This window comes from Typopeltis vanoorti, chromosome 18 (genome assembly GCF_054136105.1).
Source record: "Typopeltis vanoorti isolate ZY-2024b chromosome 18, IOZ_Tvanoo_1.0, whole genome shotgun sequence".
NCBI lineage: Eukaryota > Metazoa > Arthropoda > Arachnida > Uropygi > Thelyphonidae > Typopeltis > Typopeltis vanoorti.
In genome coordinates this window covers 2,944,941-2,964,072 of record NC_143566.1, presented here as the reverse complement: position 1 = coordinate 2,964,072, position 19,132 = coordinate 2,944,941, and the positions used below count along the sequence as shown (strand labels likewise).

Below are 19,132 nucleotides of genomic sequence, written 5' to 3'. Positions count from 1 at the left end.
ACTAGATGCAAATAAGGCTGTGTGACTTGGTCAAGTTCCTAAGGAGTGGAAGGAGGGCAAGATTGTGCCACTTCATAAAGAAGGCGATCGAACACAAGCTTCAAACTATAGGCCTATCTGTGTTTTTGTGGTTAAGATCTTGGAGAAGTTTGTGAGAACTAGGATCCAGAGTTGAGTTGACAACAATGGTATTATCTTTGATGGACAGCATGGATTTGCTAAAGGGAGGTCATGTTTTAGTAATCTACTTACTTATTACAATAAAGTGACTGCTTCCTTGGACAGAGGAGAAAGATACACAGTAATATACAGTCATACCCCGACTTACGCGAATCCGGAGTTATGGGGTTTTTTATATGTCCATATTCCCGTCCCGCTTCACCACTAGTCGTATCTTTCCGATGCCAGTCGCATTCGCCAGTGTCACACATGCTGTGAACAAGCACTGACGTGTTTCGCGCGGTCTCCATTCATACACGATTTTTATAGTCTACAAACCTTGCGATTGTTTAACACGTTCGCAGCCACGCTACTTTTTCATGGTCTGTTCCCCTACGCCGAGCTGTTTTACTTCTTCAAGGTCAGTACGATAATCTCGTTACCGGAGGTAAACGACCTACGAGTATACTCGTAGTTGGCTTGTACAGAGCATATACGGTCTATGAGAATACACAGTTTTGAAGCTAGCCCCACAAGCCAAGCATTTTCACTTCTTCAAGGTCACTACAATAATCTCGTTCCCGGCGGTAAGCGTCCTACGAGTATACTCGTAGCTGGCTTGTGAAGCAGGATTACCCACTACGAGTATACTCGTAGTTGGCAACGAACGTGTTAATGTTATGTTCCTGATAAAAATTTTATCACATAAAAAATAATAATGTCGTCCAAAGGAAGCTAGTCCGATTCTTTTATGGCTAGCAAGAAAAGAAAAATATTGACTATGGAAACAAAACTCAACATTATTAAGGATTTTGAAGGCGGAATGAAAATTTGCGAGTTAGTAAAGAAGTTCGATCTACAGGAATCCACAGTAAGAACAATCATAAAAGAAAGGTTTACAGATTTTGGAGGACCTAGATTCTAACGAGGAACGAATTGTAGCTACAAGGTTATGGAATAAAAAAATTATTAGCTTGCTATGAAGAAATTTTGCGTGACAAGAAAAAGACATTATGCCGTCAAACAAATCTATTTGTTTTTTTATTTAACCATTGACATCGAAATAACTTTCATTTTTTTTATGTATGACAAACTACAATTATGATTATATTTCTTAAAAAAAAATAGGTGTTTTTGTAAACCTTTGTCCCAATTAACTAATATTTTGTATGTTTGTATATATAAATTACATGCAAAATTATACCTCCGAGTTATGCAAATTCGACTTGCGATTTTTGTTGGTCCCACCTATCGCATAACTTCGGGGTATGACTGTACTTGGATTTTGCAAAGACTTTTGATAGAGTATTTTGATATTTTTTCGCGTAATTCAGTTCTGCATAATAAATTCATAGTGAATTTATTAAGCTTTTCCAAATGTCTTTTAATATCATGCCTTGATTTCTATTGAGATTGTCTCCTGTTCAGAGTACCACTGCAGTTTCCTTCAAGTTTCAACATTTGAAATCTTCTTCAATGTATGCATGGAGCTGTTGTCCCAATCAATGGAATGGTTCGAAATTGAGAAATGATGGGCTAATCCTGAGGTGTCTATTCTGTTGTTGTTGACATCTCTGATATGTTCTTTTTTTTTCAGAATTCTAGGCTTTGTGATGTTTGGCCTACATAATTCAGTCCACAGGAACATAGGATGTTGTATACTCCTGCGTATTTGTAGAAAGCAACGCTGTCCTTAGGAGATCTTAACATGTGCTGTGTAGTAAAAATAGGTTTAAAGGCAACCCTTATGTTGAAAGACTTCGTCCATCATCATACTTTGTGCAGGCTCAGTCTCCACCAAAATAGCAAAAATCATGAAGTCTTTCAACATCAGGGTTGCCTTTAAATCTATTTTAACTAGACGGCACATGTTAAGATCTCCTAAGGACAGCATCGCTTTCTACAAATACGCAGGAGTATACAACATCCTATGTTCCTGTGGACTGAATTATGTAGGCCAAACATCACAAAGCCTAGAAATCCGAAAAAAAGAACATATCAGAGATGTCAACAACAACAGAACAGACACCCCAGGATTAGCCCATCATTTCTCAATTTCGAACCATTCCATTGATTGGGACAACAGCTCCATGCATACATTGAAGAAGATTTCAAATGTTGAAACTTGAAGGAAACTGCAGTGGTACTCTGAACAGGAGACAATCTCAATAGAAATCAAGGCATGATATTAAAAGACATTTGGAAAAGCTTAATAAGTTCACTATGTTTAGCAGAATTGAATTATGTGAAAAACTATAAAACGAGATCTACTAACAATGATTAAGTCTCCACGCTTTATGCTCTTAATGTCACGTGTCCTTTTCAATTTTTTTAACTGATTTTAAGGTCGTTACTGCATTCTTCTGTTGTAGCATTTAATGTTAGTGTAACCACTCTCATCCCAGAAGCTAGACAGACTCCAGTTGGCAAAACTGGTAGATGATTATATACATATATTTATAAAGAATCATGGTCCAATAAAATCCAAAGAAAATGTCTCATATTTAGTATAATGCACTTAATCAAAGACTAGAGACCACAGAAATGAAACTTCTTAGAAAGATTAGAGGAGCAAATGATGACATCAATGACAGAATCATATTAAAAATGAAAATATTAGAAAGGAACTTGAGATCATTAGCATTGAAGAATGTATGAACAGAGCTAATCTAAGGTGGTATATGGCTACTTAAATAGAATGGGTGAAGTAATGTTAACAAAACAGGTGTTTGATGTCTGTTTTGAAATTACAGTTTAATATTAATAAGTGCAAGGTGATGAATTGCAGTGCAGAAATAGGAGGCTATGTACTATATTGATGGCAATGTACTTGGATGACACCGAAGTGGATGAGATTCAGGATCTGTGACTGACAGTAGACTAAAGTGTAGAGGGCATACTGCAAACATTGCAAAGACTGCGCATGGTATTCCCACTATAATAAAAATAACACCAATATAAGGCAACAACACCAGAAGTCTGTACTAGGACACCATCTCCTCTCCCCCACCCACAATGACTAAATGTTAGAAAACTATGGTGTTATGCATATGCCACTTTGAATCTGGGAGATTATTCCTGGAGCTAGTATCAGCAGTAAAGCACTTGTACTCCAACTAAGCTACAAAATGTATTTAGTATTTTATGACTACATTCAGCCAATCAACTGTACACTTCTCTATATCCAGCTACAACTGCTTCCATTATAAACATCATTTACAATTTTAAATGGATTTTCATCTATTCCATGATGAGTGATTTTCTGTTCTGAGTAGGCTGATCCAAAATGACTATTATAAAAATCCAGCAGAAATATCAGAAGTAGAGCAAATTATCACATTTTTCCTGCTCTCAGTGCACTGTGAGTCAGTACAGTAAAAATAAATCCAGTAATGTCTTTACCATAAATAACTTCTGGAAACCAATAGGCAGGTGAACTGAACTGCAGTAATGCACAAGGGTTAATATTTAATTATAAATAATATATAACTTAATTGATTAAATAGTTAATATTTCAGTTAGGGTTTCTAAATTCCTGAATTTTTTTTATAGTTTCGGAACTGGGAAAGGGAAATAATAGTTCCTGAAAATTCTCGAGAATCCCTGAAACTTTTATTTTACTGATTTCACATTAATTATTTCTCTTAAATAAGAGTTTTAGTGTTTATTTTAGTCATAAAACATTATAATAATGAACTGTATGTTTTAGCAAAGTAAGATTTAATTAGTATTAGATATTAAAATATAATAATCAAGTTTGAGTATTATATTTTATATATATTCAGACCACCCTCCTATATATATATATATATAAGAGGGTGGTCTGAAAAGCTCTCGGCCTAACAATGAAAAAATGAATTTATAATTTCAAAATTATTTTTATTTTTCAACATAATCTCCCTTAAGACTAATACATTTATTCCAGCTATGCTCCAGCGCCATTATCCCATCCCTGTAGTGGTTCTCAGTAAGATCTGCAAAATACCCCTCTACAGCTGCAATCATTCTCGATTTGAAGAAAAATGCTGACCAACGAGGAAGAGTTTTAGTTTTGAGAAAAGATAGAAGCCAGAGGAAGCCAAATCTGGGAAATAGGGAGGATGTTTCAACAATTCATAGTTCAGATACCTTAATTTTCTCATTGTCAAAACACCTTTGTGGGCAGGTGCATTGTCCTGATGAAAAATGATTTTTTTCTTCTTCTGTAAACTGAGTCTTTTCTCACGAATTTTTTCGTCTAGGCTGGTTAAAAGATCCGAATAATATTCCCCGATATTGTTTTACCCTTTTCAAGATAATTAATAAACAAAATGCCTTTAGCATGCCAAAACACCGATGCCATGACCTTTCTGCTGACAGAATCGACTTTGTCTTCTTTGGCGATGAACAACTGGCTTCTGTTCACTGTTTTGACTGCTGTTTGAATTCTGGCGTGTAATGGTGAATCCAAGTCTCATCCATAGTAATAAATCGATGCACAAAATCAGTTTTATTCTTGTTAAAATGCTCCAAACACTGTTCAGAGATTTTCGGGCGAGTGTGTTTTTGATATGCTGTGAGCAAGTGCGGCACCCATCTTGTGCAAAGCTTTTTCATTTGCAATTCTTTATGCAAAATATATCCTACACATTCTTTTGAAATGTGTATAGTCTTAGCAATTTCACACACTTTGACTCGCTGGTCATCCAATGCCATATCATGCACTTGATCAATGATTTCTGGTGTTGTAACACTTTTTGGACGTCCTTCAAGTAGATCATCTTAAAGGCTGGAACGGCCACGTTTAAACTCAGCAGCATTTCTTAATTGTCAAAAACAAAGGAGAAGAGTGCCCATAAATTTTTATGAACTTCTAATGAATTTCTTTTGGCGTTAAATCTTCTTTTACAAAGAATTTTATAACTGCACAATACTCAATTTTATCCATTTCAAGGAATACAGACAACACTTTTGCTTCAGACAGCTGTATAAAACAAACTACTTGATAGAATGACTTGCAATTTCACATGGAAGCTTATGACTGATGTACCAACTTAGAAAAAAAAAAAATCTTGCCGATAGTGTTGCCATCTATAGTTGAGGCTAAGAACGTTTCAGACCACCCTCGTATATAAAGTATGATACTGGTATTGGTCTAGATAGGTAACATTGTACGAATGTTGACAATCACTTAGTTTTATATTAACATAAAAGAAATACTGTAAAAAAAAAATAACAACAACATTTATTGTTAAAACAGGATTCAGGATTTAAAAAAAAAAAAAAAAAAGTTGCTTAGTCATAAATTTTGTATCTTTTCAGTAACAAGTAAGCCGAACGAACAAAGATTTCTTTAATTTTGGGTTGACATAGGTCTTAATTTAACTAATGCATCTATAGAATTTTTAGGTAGAATAGTAGCATATATGTCACTTAAGAATAAATTTATTCCACTTCTTTAAGATGAAAATACTTTGATTCAAATGGTTTTGATTTTGATGTTGATAAAAATAACAAGCTCTGTTTTCAGATCTGCTATTCTAAAAGATCATAATTTTCTATTTCTTTGTTTATACTGTTTCCTGTTTCTAACTCTTCTACTGAAGTATAGTTTTCTTTGAAAATCTATGCCATTATCAAACAGATATATTCCATTATCATGTAAAGGAGGCCACAGAAGGATTGAGAGGTTTAGATCTCTCATTTCATCAGAGGGTGTAATTGTGAGTGGGGTTATCCACTTTACTCCAGTTGGTGAGAGATTGATCCTTAAGTGATTACCTGGGTTGTAAGGAAATAATAAAAGCTGCTTGGGAACTGACAAAGAAATACACAACAGCTTCAATGTCTGAATGTATTCTGAAGGTCAAAAGTCTAAATAAGGTAGGTGTAAAATGGTTGAATGAGGGATTTAAGCATGAAATCTGGAAAAAGTTACTTTGGAAGCAGTACAAGATAAATAAAGTAATAGTCAGTTACACAAAAAGTATAAAGAACAAGCCCAGAAGATGGATTCGTTAGTAAGGACAACAAAAGTGCATATATATGCAGTATAAAAATTGCTCCACTGAATAAAAGTGGTGATAAGGCTGTAGCAACAAATTATAGGCCAATCTCTATATCTAGAGTTGTAGGGATTGGTGAGAAGTAGGAATTGACAAATCAGGACAAAGAAAAACCTTAGAGAGTTTTAAGATGCCATATTTACTCGAATGTCATGAAATTTAATCGAATCTCATGTTTTTTTTCCCAAAATTAAAGTTAAAAAATTGTGTCGCGAGATATATGCGGGGCTTTTCGGTAACTAAAGTTTTTCAGGCAAAAACTAAATTGACGTTTATAATTAAATCCTCGGTATTCATTATAATTTATGATTGCTCACATCATTTATAAAATGAAGCATTTACATTTTAATTATCAAAGTTATTTATGTCGTGGAGGTGCCCATACAGAAACTGCAATAGGTCGTCACTCACCTTCATCCCACAATATATTAGCAACAATGCTTCTGTTATTAACTTAAAACACACAGCTTCATTCTTGCTTGTGCTTTTATCATTTCAGAATCGTAAGATCTTTGAGTCAGATAGACATCAGAAAGTTGTATATGAGGTGCAGCATCCCAAAAGAGGAATGTCACTAGCCGCAGGGGTCAGTTTTGCCCCAATTTTGTTCAGTTTGTATGTTAATGATATTGGGACGGTTTAACTGGTGATATGAAGATGATGCAAAACTAGGGAGACTAATGCAGAGTCAATCAGATGTAATGGCCTTACAGAAGGACTTGAATAGCTTGCATGAATGAGGAGGTAATTAGAACTGTCAGTTCAATGTTTCAAATTGTAAGGTTTTGAAATTTGGTAAGCAACGACGGGATGCAAAGTATGCACTTGGGGGGGGGGGGGTACTTTAAAGGCGGTACAGGAGATGAGATATCTGGCAGAGGTGGTGGACTAGGGACCTGAAATTTGGAGGCCACATTGAACAAGTTGTGAAGACATCACATCTGATAATTGGCAATGATATGGAGGACACAGACATGCAGAAATAAAAAGGTTACGATGCCACTGTAGAAGGCCTTGATCATGCCTCAAATGGATTATTGTGCAGGATATGTTATGAGGACATATTAGAAAGGGTCCAGAGAAGATTCACAAAAGTGGTCAGTGGTCTTTGGAATGTGAAGTATGAGGACAGATTGAGAGAATGTAAACTGCAAAGTCTCATGAACAGGAGGAGGGATGGGTATCTGATTGAAACATAAGCTAGTCAGGGATTATCAGGTTGACATGGAAAGGATTTTTCATAGAATGGGAGGAGGGGAAGGATGGAACAAGAGGATATCCCTGGAAACTGTATAAGGAGGGTGTGAGCAGAGGAGTGAGGGAAAAGTTCTTTACATGGAAAGTGGTTGGTGATTGGAATGCATTGCCTGAATGTGTTGTGAATGTAGACACACTTGGTCTGGATTCCACATGTCCATAATGATATGTGCATTGCATTATGGGATACTAAGGTGATTCGTGTGAAGTCATTAGCCCTCTATATACAAGTAGCCCAGATGACACCAAGAATATAATTTCTTGGCATTTTTAATTTATAGTTTTTCTTATACTAGATTTTCCAGAAGCATCATGCTGCAAAGCATAATTTATATTATCATAATCTAATTCATTATTTTCTCATTATTATATTAGCTTTCAACATCATTATTTTTGCTTCTGCTACTGTCACTAGTATCTTTTGATTTTTTGACATACAACACTATTATTATAGCAAGATTATATGAGTGGTTGTATCAACTATTGAAATGACAGAAATAATTTTCTCAATTTTTCCAAAACTGCTTGCCATGACTAGTACTTGCAATTACAACTGTTTTAAAACAAATCTTGAAAGACTGCCATCTTTCTTTAACTCAAGAATAGGCATAGGCCACTGGTATCTTTTGATTTTTTTTTTTTTTTTTTGATATACAACACTTTCATCATAGGAAGATCATGTGCATGGTTTAACATAACTGTTGAAATGTTGGAGATAATGGAAAGTGACAAAATATCTTGGATAAGGGAGATCTGTATCCAGTGGCACACTTAGATTTTGCAAAAGTTTTTGTTAGACTGCCACATGACAAGCTGTTAAATAAATTGAAATGGATGGGACTGAATAAAGGACTTCTGAGTTGGATAAGTAACTGGCTGTCAGATAGGGATCAGAAAGTTGTACATGGGGATGCAGTATCGTACTGCAGTATCTCAAAAGAGGCAAGTCACTAGTGGTGTGCTACAGGAGTAAGTTTTAGGACCATTGTTGTTCAATTTGTATATTAATGATATTGAGATGGGTTTAACAGATTATATGCAGTTGTTCGCAGATGATGCAAAATTGGGGAGAGCAATGTAGCAATGCAGATATTATGGCCTTACATAATATCTGCATTGGAATCTCTGAGATGTGGTTGATGGAAGATGGCATAACAGGAATAGAAGTAGCAGGGTACAGCATTTTTTGAAAGAATAGGAAGGGAAAATGCAATGGTGGAGTACTACTTATGATAAGTGATGACTTATTTCCTCTCGCAGTGGAGGCTTTGGAGGGCAGTAACACTAATGGTTTTGAAAGCATATGGTGTGAGGTAGAAGTAGGCAAGACAGGATATTTAGTGGGGTGTTGCTACAAGCCAAGGAGCACAGAGGGTCAGAAGCAGGAGATATTTAGGCAGTTGAGCTTGGCAAATGCAAGAAGAATGATTGTAACGGGAGATTTTAACTATGGCCGTATAAATGGGGAAGAGGAAATGCATGTAGTAATAAGGGAATGGAATTTCTAGAATTATTGAGGGATAAATGTCTTAGGCAAAATGTAATAGAAGGAACAAGAGGTTCAAGAGTTTTGGATTTGGTCATAGCATCATAAGAGCTGATTATAACTAAGATGGAATCTCTTCCGCCAGTTGGAAGAGTGACCATGTGGTTTTGACTTGGACAATGAATAGATATACAGGACTATCAAAGAGAAGGGAATATATGTGGAATTATAAGGTGGGTGATTATAATAGTCTTAGATACTTACTGGGAGAAATTCCAAGAAGGCAGGAACTGGGAGAGTGAGATATCATTAGTGCTTGGGAAATTGTGAAGGATTGTTAGCAGCAACAGTAAGCTGTATACTACAAGTGAAGAAGAGGACACAATTTAGTGTAAAGGGAATGACAAACAATAACAAACAGAAACTGCAGGTTGAAAAGATGTTATGGAAGAGATAAGGAGAGAGAGATAGAGAGCAGATGAATGAAAAATATAAGACTCAGACCATGAGAGAGACTAGTATTATAAAGAAGGCAAAGCTGGAATATGAAAAGAGATTGGCCCTAAGATCTAAAGAAAATCCTAGGGAATTTCTTAATTATGTAGCCAGTAGGAGGAGAAATGATTGTGGAAAAATGACATTGTAGGATAAAAATGGGAACAGAGTGACTGATGCAGAGGATACAGTGGAGATCCTAGAGAATTAGGTTTTAATACTAGAGTTTAGAGGTGCAAGAGGAGAGTGTGTTTCAAATACTGAGTACTCTGGATGTCAAATAAAGCCATTGTACTGGATGGAATTTTCTCACGGGTTTTGAGAGAATGTTCTAAAAAACTGACAGCTCTTTTGATCTGGCTTTTCAATGAAAGTTTTGCTATGGGAAAGGTACTCAAGGATTGGAAGGAAGGTAAGATAGTACCATTGCATGAGGGTGGTAGCAGACTGGAAGTGTCATATTATAGACCAGTTTGTGTGTCATCAGTAGTTGTTAAGATCATGGAGAAATTAGTGAGGGACAATATACAGCATTGGGCTGATGACATAATGGTATCTGTGCGAGTCAACATGGATTTGTTAAGGGGCACTCTTGATTTAGTAATAGGATTGCCTTTTATAATAATGTGACAAGAGCAGTTGATGAGGCACATTCTACCATTTTTTTGGATTTTGCAAAAGCATTTGACAGGGTGCCACATGATAAACAGATATTTAAGTTTTAGCACATAGAATTAGATGCCAGGTTAGTCATCGGGATTCAGGATTGGCTATCTGATAGGTATCACAGAGTTGTGTATAATGGTACAATATCAAGGAGGCAGAAGGTTATAAGTGGGGGTCCCACAGGACTCAGTACTGAGACCTGTATTGTTTAACCTTCATGTGAATGACATTGTCAATGGATTGCAGTTGTTTGCAGATGATGTGAAGCTGGGAAGAGTTATTAGTATTAGTGGTGGCAGCCCTGCAAGAGGATTTGAATAAACTGCACAAACAGGCAAATAAATAAATGGGGTTTTTAGTTTAATGCAGCAATACAGTATGGAAAGTCTTGAATTTTGGGATACATCAATGGGAGACTGCATACTCTGTTGAAGGAACAGTACCGAAGGAAGCAGAGGCAAGGGATCTGGGGGGTAATGATAAATAAAAAGCTGAAATTCAGGGAGTGTACTGCAAAGGTAGTGACGGTAATAACCCAGAGGATTTCGGCAATACTGAGAAGGACCTGACCTGCAGAAATAAAAGACTTGCCATTCCATTGTAGAAAGCACTGATCACACCACACTTGGACTATGGTTCTTAAATATGGTCCCCAGGATTTGAAGGGGATAAATTAACTGTGGAAAAGGTACAGAGCCAGATAATAAAGGTGGTTTCAGAACTCTACAATGTTAGTTATGAGGATCGGCTGAGGGAATGGACTGCAGAGTTTGGTGAATAGAAGGAGGAGAGGTGATATGACTGAGACTTTTAAATGGTATGAGTGGTATGATAGACTTAGTGATTCCTAGGAAGGACCTCCCATGATGAGTCTTCTGACTCCATGGTGGCCCGAATCATAATAATAATTTAATAATAATTATTATTATGATTCAGAGTACTGCCTTTAAATGTACAGGAGTGTTATTCCATTAGATCATAAGTAGTAATGATGCAATGTGTTTCTTTCCTGGCAGTCAGGAATGAAACACACATGCAACAAAATCTTGTAGTATCATCATTAACATCAAATTCCTGCCATGTAGAGGACATGATAGCACTACATGAAAAGCTTTCATCATTGATATCTTCCTATATACCATTTTCCTCCAAATAAGTCTGATACCTGTCGAGACTCCAACATACTTCTGTCTTCTAAGGCACTTTATATCGTATCAATCCACCTATATCTTGAACTTCCTCTGGGTTTTTTTCTTGCCAACCTGGCAGAGAACACTTGTTTTGCTAATCTTTCCTCTCTCATACTGTTTAAGTGACCATACCACCTGAGATTAGCTCTGCTAACACATTCCTGGATACTAACAATCTCAAGTTCTTTCCTAATAACCTCGTTTTTAATATGATATTGCCATTGATGCCATCTGTTCATGCCAATAATCTTTCTCAGGACTCTCATATCTGTGGTCTTGAGTATTTGGTGAAGTGTTTTACTTCTAAACCCACTCTCAGATCCATAAGTTAAAATTGGTTTGAACACTGCCTTGTATACAGCTAATTTAGTGTTTTGACTAATTTCTCTCTTATTCCATATAAATTTATTCAGTTGACTTCCAACCATACCAGCTTTGTTGATTCTATTTCCATATTTCATTTGCCATCTTCACTAAAAAATCATGCCAAGTAGTTGAAATGTTTTACTTGTTCTATAGGTTCTCCATTCACAATGCAATTGATATTTTCAATATGTTTTCTGCCTATTTTCATATTGCTGACCTTCATACCATATGTATTACAACAGTTAATCAATTTAGTCAGGGAATCTTGCACTTGCAGACTTGTAGCAGATTTATTTGGAAGTATAGTATCATCCGTATAAAGCAAAGAGCTGACATCAACATCTCCAATTCTGATATCAGGTTTAATACCATTTTCCTTCATAAGGAGGGGATAATGTACATCCTTGTCTGATGCCATGTTTAAAATTAATCCATCTTCCTATACTTTCTTCAATTCTAACTGTTGACTTACATCTCAAATAAAGACTAAGTATTACTTGATATACTGCCTAATTCACACACTACATATAACTGTAGCATATTGAATAGCTTCTCTCCTGGCATCTTGTCATATGCGTTTTTTAGATCTACAAAACTTAAATACAGATCTTTGTTATATTCCCATGATTTCTCAACTATTTGTTGTAAAGTGAAGATCTGATCCTGAGAGCCCCTATTTGACCTGAATCCAGCTTGTTCTTCACTAAGCTTTTTGTCCACAATCCTTCTCAACCGTTTCTCAAGTATATTTGCATAAATCTTACCAGGAACACTCAGTAGAGAAATACCTCTGTAATTCTCACATTTAGTTTTATTTTCCTTTTTATTTATGGGTACTATGAGAGCTCTACTCCAATCAACTGAAATTCGTCCCTCTGTCCAGTCTTTCTAAGCTATGTGGTGCAGCCACTGTAAGACTTCTATACCTCCATACTTGAGCATTTCTGGTCAAATATCATCTACTCCTGATTTCCACATTTCAGGCCTTTGATGGCTTTTTCTACTTCAACTATGGATATGTGTTCCTGACTGGATGCCTCTTAAGTGTTTTTTTACCACTGTGCTATCACTGCTGGTTTAATTTAGCAATTTTTTGAAGCAGTTACTCCATACTTCAAGAATATCTTTTTCTCCAGTTTTCATGTCATCTTTATCATCTCTAATTCCTTTTACAGCACTCTTTCCTCCATTTCTGAGCATCTTCAACAACCTCCAAAATATCTTGCTACCTTCTTTATATTTATTTTCTATGTTCTTACCAAAGTCTTCCCATGACTTTTGTTTAGCTAGTTTTACACAGTCCTTTCTTTTAGGCTTGCATGGTGATCCGAATGCATTTTTGAAAATTATGGAGACAACTACCGTGTTTGAATAAAAACTTTAGTTTAATATCACTAAAATCTACATTTGACGTTTCGACCTTTATTTCAAGGTCATCTTCTGGAGCATACAACTATACACGGGAAACTATACTATACTACAAGCTATACTACAATTTGGGTGGTTTATCAGGATTTCAAAATCCTGATAAACCACCCAAATATCAACAACAAAGATGGCATGAAAATTCCAAGGATCTGGATGGCACACATTCAGCCTACCTAATATGAAAGATCTAGCATAAGTCAGGACTCTAGCCAATCCTTAGCTAGTATTAGAAACCATTCCATACCAACTGGCTGGAATGATGTCAATATATGTATATAGTAGACAACACTAATAATAGGACTCTAGCGTTGATGTATAGTTTTATTTTATTTATTATTTTATTATTATTACTATTCTTTTTTTTTTTTTCTTCTCACCAGAGATCAGGCCAACAATTGTTGTAGCGGTTGGTCAGATTCTTTAACAAACCAGTTTGATTGTAGTATAGCTTGTTTCCTGGGTATAGTTGTATGCTCCAGAAGATGACCTTGACATAAAGGTCAAAACGTCGAACGTAGATTTTAGTGATATTAAACTAAAGTTTTTATTCAAACATGGTAGTTGTCGCCATAATTTTCAAAAATGCAGTTTTACACAGTGTTTAGCTTTCTTACATTTGTCTCTATATTCTTTAAGAACACAATCTGACTTATTTAATATGCTTTCTTCTTTTCATTCACTGCCTCTTTAACTTCCTGTATCCACCATGGAGTTCTGATTTTCTATCCTTGCAGACAACCTCACCACATGCCTCTCTGGCTAAATCTATCAATGTTTTCTTCAGAGTTAGCCACTGAATCTCCAAGGTTTGATTCCTGTTCTCAAAGGCTTTAATTTTTTCTTGAATAATGTTTGTGTTTGTTAGTCTACAATTCCCATCTGATAGCTGCTCATATACATGCAGATACATTCACCAACAATCCCACCACCCTCCCCTCACAACAATATGGAGTCATTAAGACACTACACTACAGGGCTAAACTTATTTGCTCGAATGACAATGCCCTAACCACAGAACTAAACCACATTCTCAACACTTTCTCAGCCAATGGCTACCCCCCCCCCCCCCCACAACAAGGATTACTCTAAATCCATCACCATACCGTATATCCGAGGCACCTAGGAAAAAATCACAAAAATCCTAAAAAAACATAACTTAATTTTTTGTTACAAACCATATAAAAAATTGGCATCCCTTATCCGCTCAACTAAAGACCCCCCCCCCCCCCCTAGACCTACCTGGTGTATACCAGGTCCCTTGCAGCTGTAAGCTGTCCTACTTTGGCCAAACAGGCAGGACAGCAAATATCAGAATTTCAGAACACAAAGACTACATCCGGTTTCACCAATACAGTCACTCTGGTCTTGCTGACCATGTGCTGGATACCTGCCATAGAATACGGTGGAAGAAAGCCAGGATAATACACCGTAGCAAATACAGATATGAAAGACTTTTCATAGAATCAGCTTCAGCCCTAAGAAACGATCCAAACCTCAACAAATTTGGCTGCATGAGACTTCCTCAAATTTGGGAAACCTACATCAGAAGACCTTCAGCCCCAATCGCCCAAGAATACCAACATTGCCTGCTAGAGGGCATCATCAGGACTTTAGGAGAAATAATAGCTTCATACTTCTTCCTCACTTATTGTTTTGTTGTGACTGTGTGCACGTGTCTTGTAATGAAGTTCTTGAAAATGGCAACGTGACGTTGCCGAAATATAGAAATACATTAAAATTTATTTGAATGTATATCCCAGTACGTTGTAATTTCCTTAAATAATATAGTGAAAATGCATAACCAATGTCTAAGCCTTTCCACGAGAATTACGATTATCCACGGAGATGGTACCGCACGTAAAGCACGCCATTAAGGTAAATTGAAGTTGAAGTTATCAAGACAACTGAATCGTCTCGCCTTCCTGAAGCGCTGCCGGGATAACCAGGTAATCCCTAAGTGTGTGAAATTCAAGCACCGTTTCTCTTTGCAAAAGGCACTTCGTATTAATAACCGTGCCAGCCAAGCCTTACTCAGAGAACAAATTGCCGCCACTCGCCGTTTCCTGAGTGAAGCTAACTCAGCTATACAGGCACTAAAAGATGACTTTTCAAGCACCATAAGCCACGAAATTTGGTCTATTTTATGCGACATCTTGTGCACTGCAGTGGAGAAAGAATTTAAAAAAGTACGAGATCAACACATCAAAAAGTTTGAAAAATTAAAAAAGGACGCGATCTCGAAACTGAAACTTCCTACCGAAACGGTAGTTAACCCGTCGTCACTTAGTGTGAAACCTGAAGCCCTTGACGCCCTTGCACATGGCCACAACTTCACCATTGCGCCCAGAAGAATACCTGCTGAGGATATCATGATATGGATTGAACGCGGGATTCGACACCTTCCAAGCCACGTCGCCAACGATATTAGACTGGATGTAGCTTGTGTTCTGACCAAAGCTAAACCACCAAAAACCAACATGCCCAGTAAAGAAATTAAATCTCTACTAGAATTAAAGAAAAACAAGAAAATAATAATCACCAAAGCTGACAAAGGGAATGCCACAGTATTGCTGAACTAAAAAGATTACACAGGTAAGCTGAAATCTCTATTGTTAGATCGGGCCACTTACCTCCCTATCGAGTACAATCCCACCAACTCACAAATTAGAAAACTCCACAGGCTCCTTAAGAAGGTCACTTCTTGACCTGTGGAAATCACCTACAAATTAAAACCATATAACTCCATATCCCCCTGTATTTATGGACTCCCAAAAATTCACAAGGAAAATGTGCCATTACGTCCCATAGTGGATGGTATTGATTCCCCCATATACAAATTAGCTAAACATTTGGCCAAAGCTCTCTCACACTATACTGGCAACACACCTTCATACATAAAAAACTCAGCCCACTTCAAAGCCAGCATAGAAAACCTTACACTCAAACACACTGACTTAATGGTCAGTTTTGATGTCTCCTCCTTATTCACAAATATCCCACTCAAAGAATCCTTAGAGCTAATCCAAGCTAAATTTCCTCCCGATAACACAGCCCTATTTGAGTTCACAATGAACTCAGGCTATTTTGTTTGGCAAGGAAAATTATACAAACAAATAGAGGGGACAGCCATGGGTTCTCTACTCTCCCCACCCTTGGCCAACTTTTATATGGAGACTTTTGAAGAGAAAGCCTTAAACTCTGCCCCACTAAAACCAACCATTTGGCTTCGCTATGTAGATGATGTATTCGCTATTTGGCCACATCGCTCCGATGCACTCCTCTACTTCCTAACACACTTAAATAACCAACACCCCAGAATCAAATTCACACTGGAAGAGGAAAAAAACAACTGCATTCCTTTCTTAGACACACTAGTCACCCACCATCCTGATGGAACCTTGGTTTTCCCAGTATATAGAAAACCCACCCATACAGGCAGATACATTCATCAACAATCCACCACCCTCCCCTCACAACAATATAGAGTCATTAAGACACTACACAACAGGGCTAAACTTATTTGCTCGAAAGACAATGCCCTAACCACAGAACTAAACCACATTCTCAACACTTTCTCAGCCAATGGCTACCCCCCCCCCCAAAAAAAATCCCAAAAATATTGAAACTAGTAAACCCCCCCCCCAAAAAAAATCCCAAAAATATTGAAACTAGTAAACCCCCCCCCCCCCTCACAACAAGGATTCCTCTAAATCCATCACCATACCCTATATCCAAGGCACCTCGGAAAAAATCACAAAAATCCTAAAAAAAACATAACTTCTTGTTACAAACCATATAAAAAATTCGCATCCCTTATCCGCTCAACTAAAGACAAACCTCCCCCCTAGACCTACCTGGTGTATACCAGGTCCCTTGCAGCTGTAAGCTGTCCTACTTTGGCCAAACAGGCAGGACAGCAAATATCAGAATTTCAGAACACAAAGACTACATCCGGTTTCACCAATACAGTCACTCTGGTCTTGCTGACCATGTGCTGGATACCTGCCATAGAATACAGTGGAAGAAAGCCAGGATAATACACCGTAGCAAATACAGATATGAAAGACTTTTCATAGAATCAGCTTCAGCCCTAAGAAACGATCCAAACCTCAACAAATTTGGCTGCATGAGACTTCCTCAAATTTGCGAAACCTACATCAGAAGACCTTCAGCCCAATCACCCAAGAATACCAACATTGCCCGCTAGAGGGCACCATCAGGACTTTAGGAGAAATAATAGCTTCATACTTCTTCCTCACTTATTGTTTTGTTTTGTTGTGCCTGCGTGCAAGTGTCTTGTACTTAAGTTCTTGAAAATGGCAACGTGACGTTGCCGAAATATAGAAATATATTAAAATTTATTTGAATGTATATCCCAGTACGTTGTAATTTCCTTAAATAATATAGTGAAAATGCATAACCAACGTCTAAGCCTTTCCACGAGAATTTGCCATTATTATTAGCTTTGCTCTTTTCTCCAAATTTTCCCAAAATATTTTTGTATGTATGACAATCATTTCCTGCTCTGCTATTTAGATCCACAACAAGGACCAACGTTTCCTTTTTCATTGTGTCAGCTGTTTTCTCTAAATCTTGTAGTATACCATGTAAAATAAAAATCCTTAAATGGTGATGAGCTGGGTGATATGGAATTGGCCAACTAAATTATAAGTAAATTAATAAATAACAACGAAATAAATTATAAATTATGGTAGCTGGCATTATTCATAATTAGGAGAAGCTAAAAGTGCATTTCTGTATAAAATGCAGGAAATAGGAAGAACTAGGTGATGTGGATATTATTATAATCAGCTACAGTAGTGGTGTGCCAAAAGTGAGTGACTTGCAACAGAGAGAGAGAGACGTGTAGCTTGATAAAGGGCGAGGAATTTGAGTGTCATATACAAAGGGGAAGATAACATTAGGGAGTGCAGTAGATTTCAGATGAATGGATGGGCGAATGAAGTTTGGTACATAGAAGGAGAGATGATATGACTGAGACATTGAAACTTACGAGAAATATTTACAGGGTTAACACTGTGGGAGTAGGGACTTTCCTGCAGGTTACAAAAGGAAGTGATGAGAAAGAGGGTGAAAAGTGGCATTTTTGCATGGAGAGTGTTTGGATCATGAAATGCAGTGTCTGATATGGCAGTGAGAACATGAACAGTGAATGAGTTTAAGGAGTGATATGATACTGTGTTGTCATGGTCTTCCCACAATGAATCTTGTTTCTCAAATGATGTCCTCAATAACAATCTCATCTCATCTTCCTTTTCCTTCTTTTACCTTGCGGTGTCGAGGGTTGGTTAATCATTTAATTCAGTTTTATCTGGATTTACAACAAGTCTGATATAGCATTTATTCAAATGAAATCAAGTATAGCATTTCACATATGATTTCATATGAATACTTATATAAATACAAACGAATGTTACATAAATACTTAAACTTGGAATATCATGATAATGATGCAGGATTAACTGGGATTTTGACATCATTTATTAAAGAGACTGCATTAACAGTAACAATAAAAATAATAAATAATATTGAATTAATATTTGCTTACTCAATAAACTGTTCAAAAGAAACAAATGCTGCAAGAACTCCCATCCGTTGGCAGTTTTCAAATCCATAGTGTCCACTGTCATCCCAACTGGGTGAATCATCCTTATTAGGACCACATCCAATATGTTGCAATGGTCTATTATCAAAAACATAAAATATAATCTTACATTCAGCAATAATGTAAATTAGTGTTATTGTAATGTTTATTATGCTATCTAATGAACTGTTTGTATAAGACTAAATGAAAAAAAAAAAAAAAACTAATTTTTTAAATCTCTTCAGTTAGTCTGAAAGTATTAATTCAACTATTTTATTCAGTTTTCACCTGGATTTACGACAAGTCTGAGATAACATTTATTCAACTGAAATCATACATAGCATTTCATATATGATTTCATATGAACACTTATATAAATACCAACGAATATTACATAAATGCTTATACTTGGAATATCATGATAATGATGCAGGAT

The 19,132-nt window shown here is 36.6% G+C and overlaps 1 protein-coding gene across 1 annotated transcript in view; it reads right to left on the bottom strand.

The window, feature by feature from the left end:
* ACC (acetyl-CoA carboxylase) overlaps positions 1 to 19,132 on the bottom strand; it is a 1,393,224-nt gene that overhangs the window by 729,890 nt on the left and 644,202 nt on the right. The window contains exon 28 of the mRNA XM_090408519.1: positions 18,661 to 18,795. Coding sequence (XP_090264645.1) covers positions 18,661 to 18,795 — 135 coding nt within the window. The remainder of the gene's footprint in view (positions 1 to 18,660; positions 18,796 to 19,132) is intronic.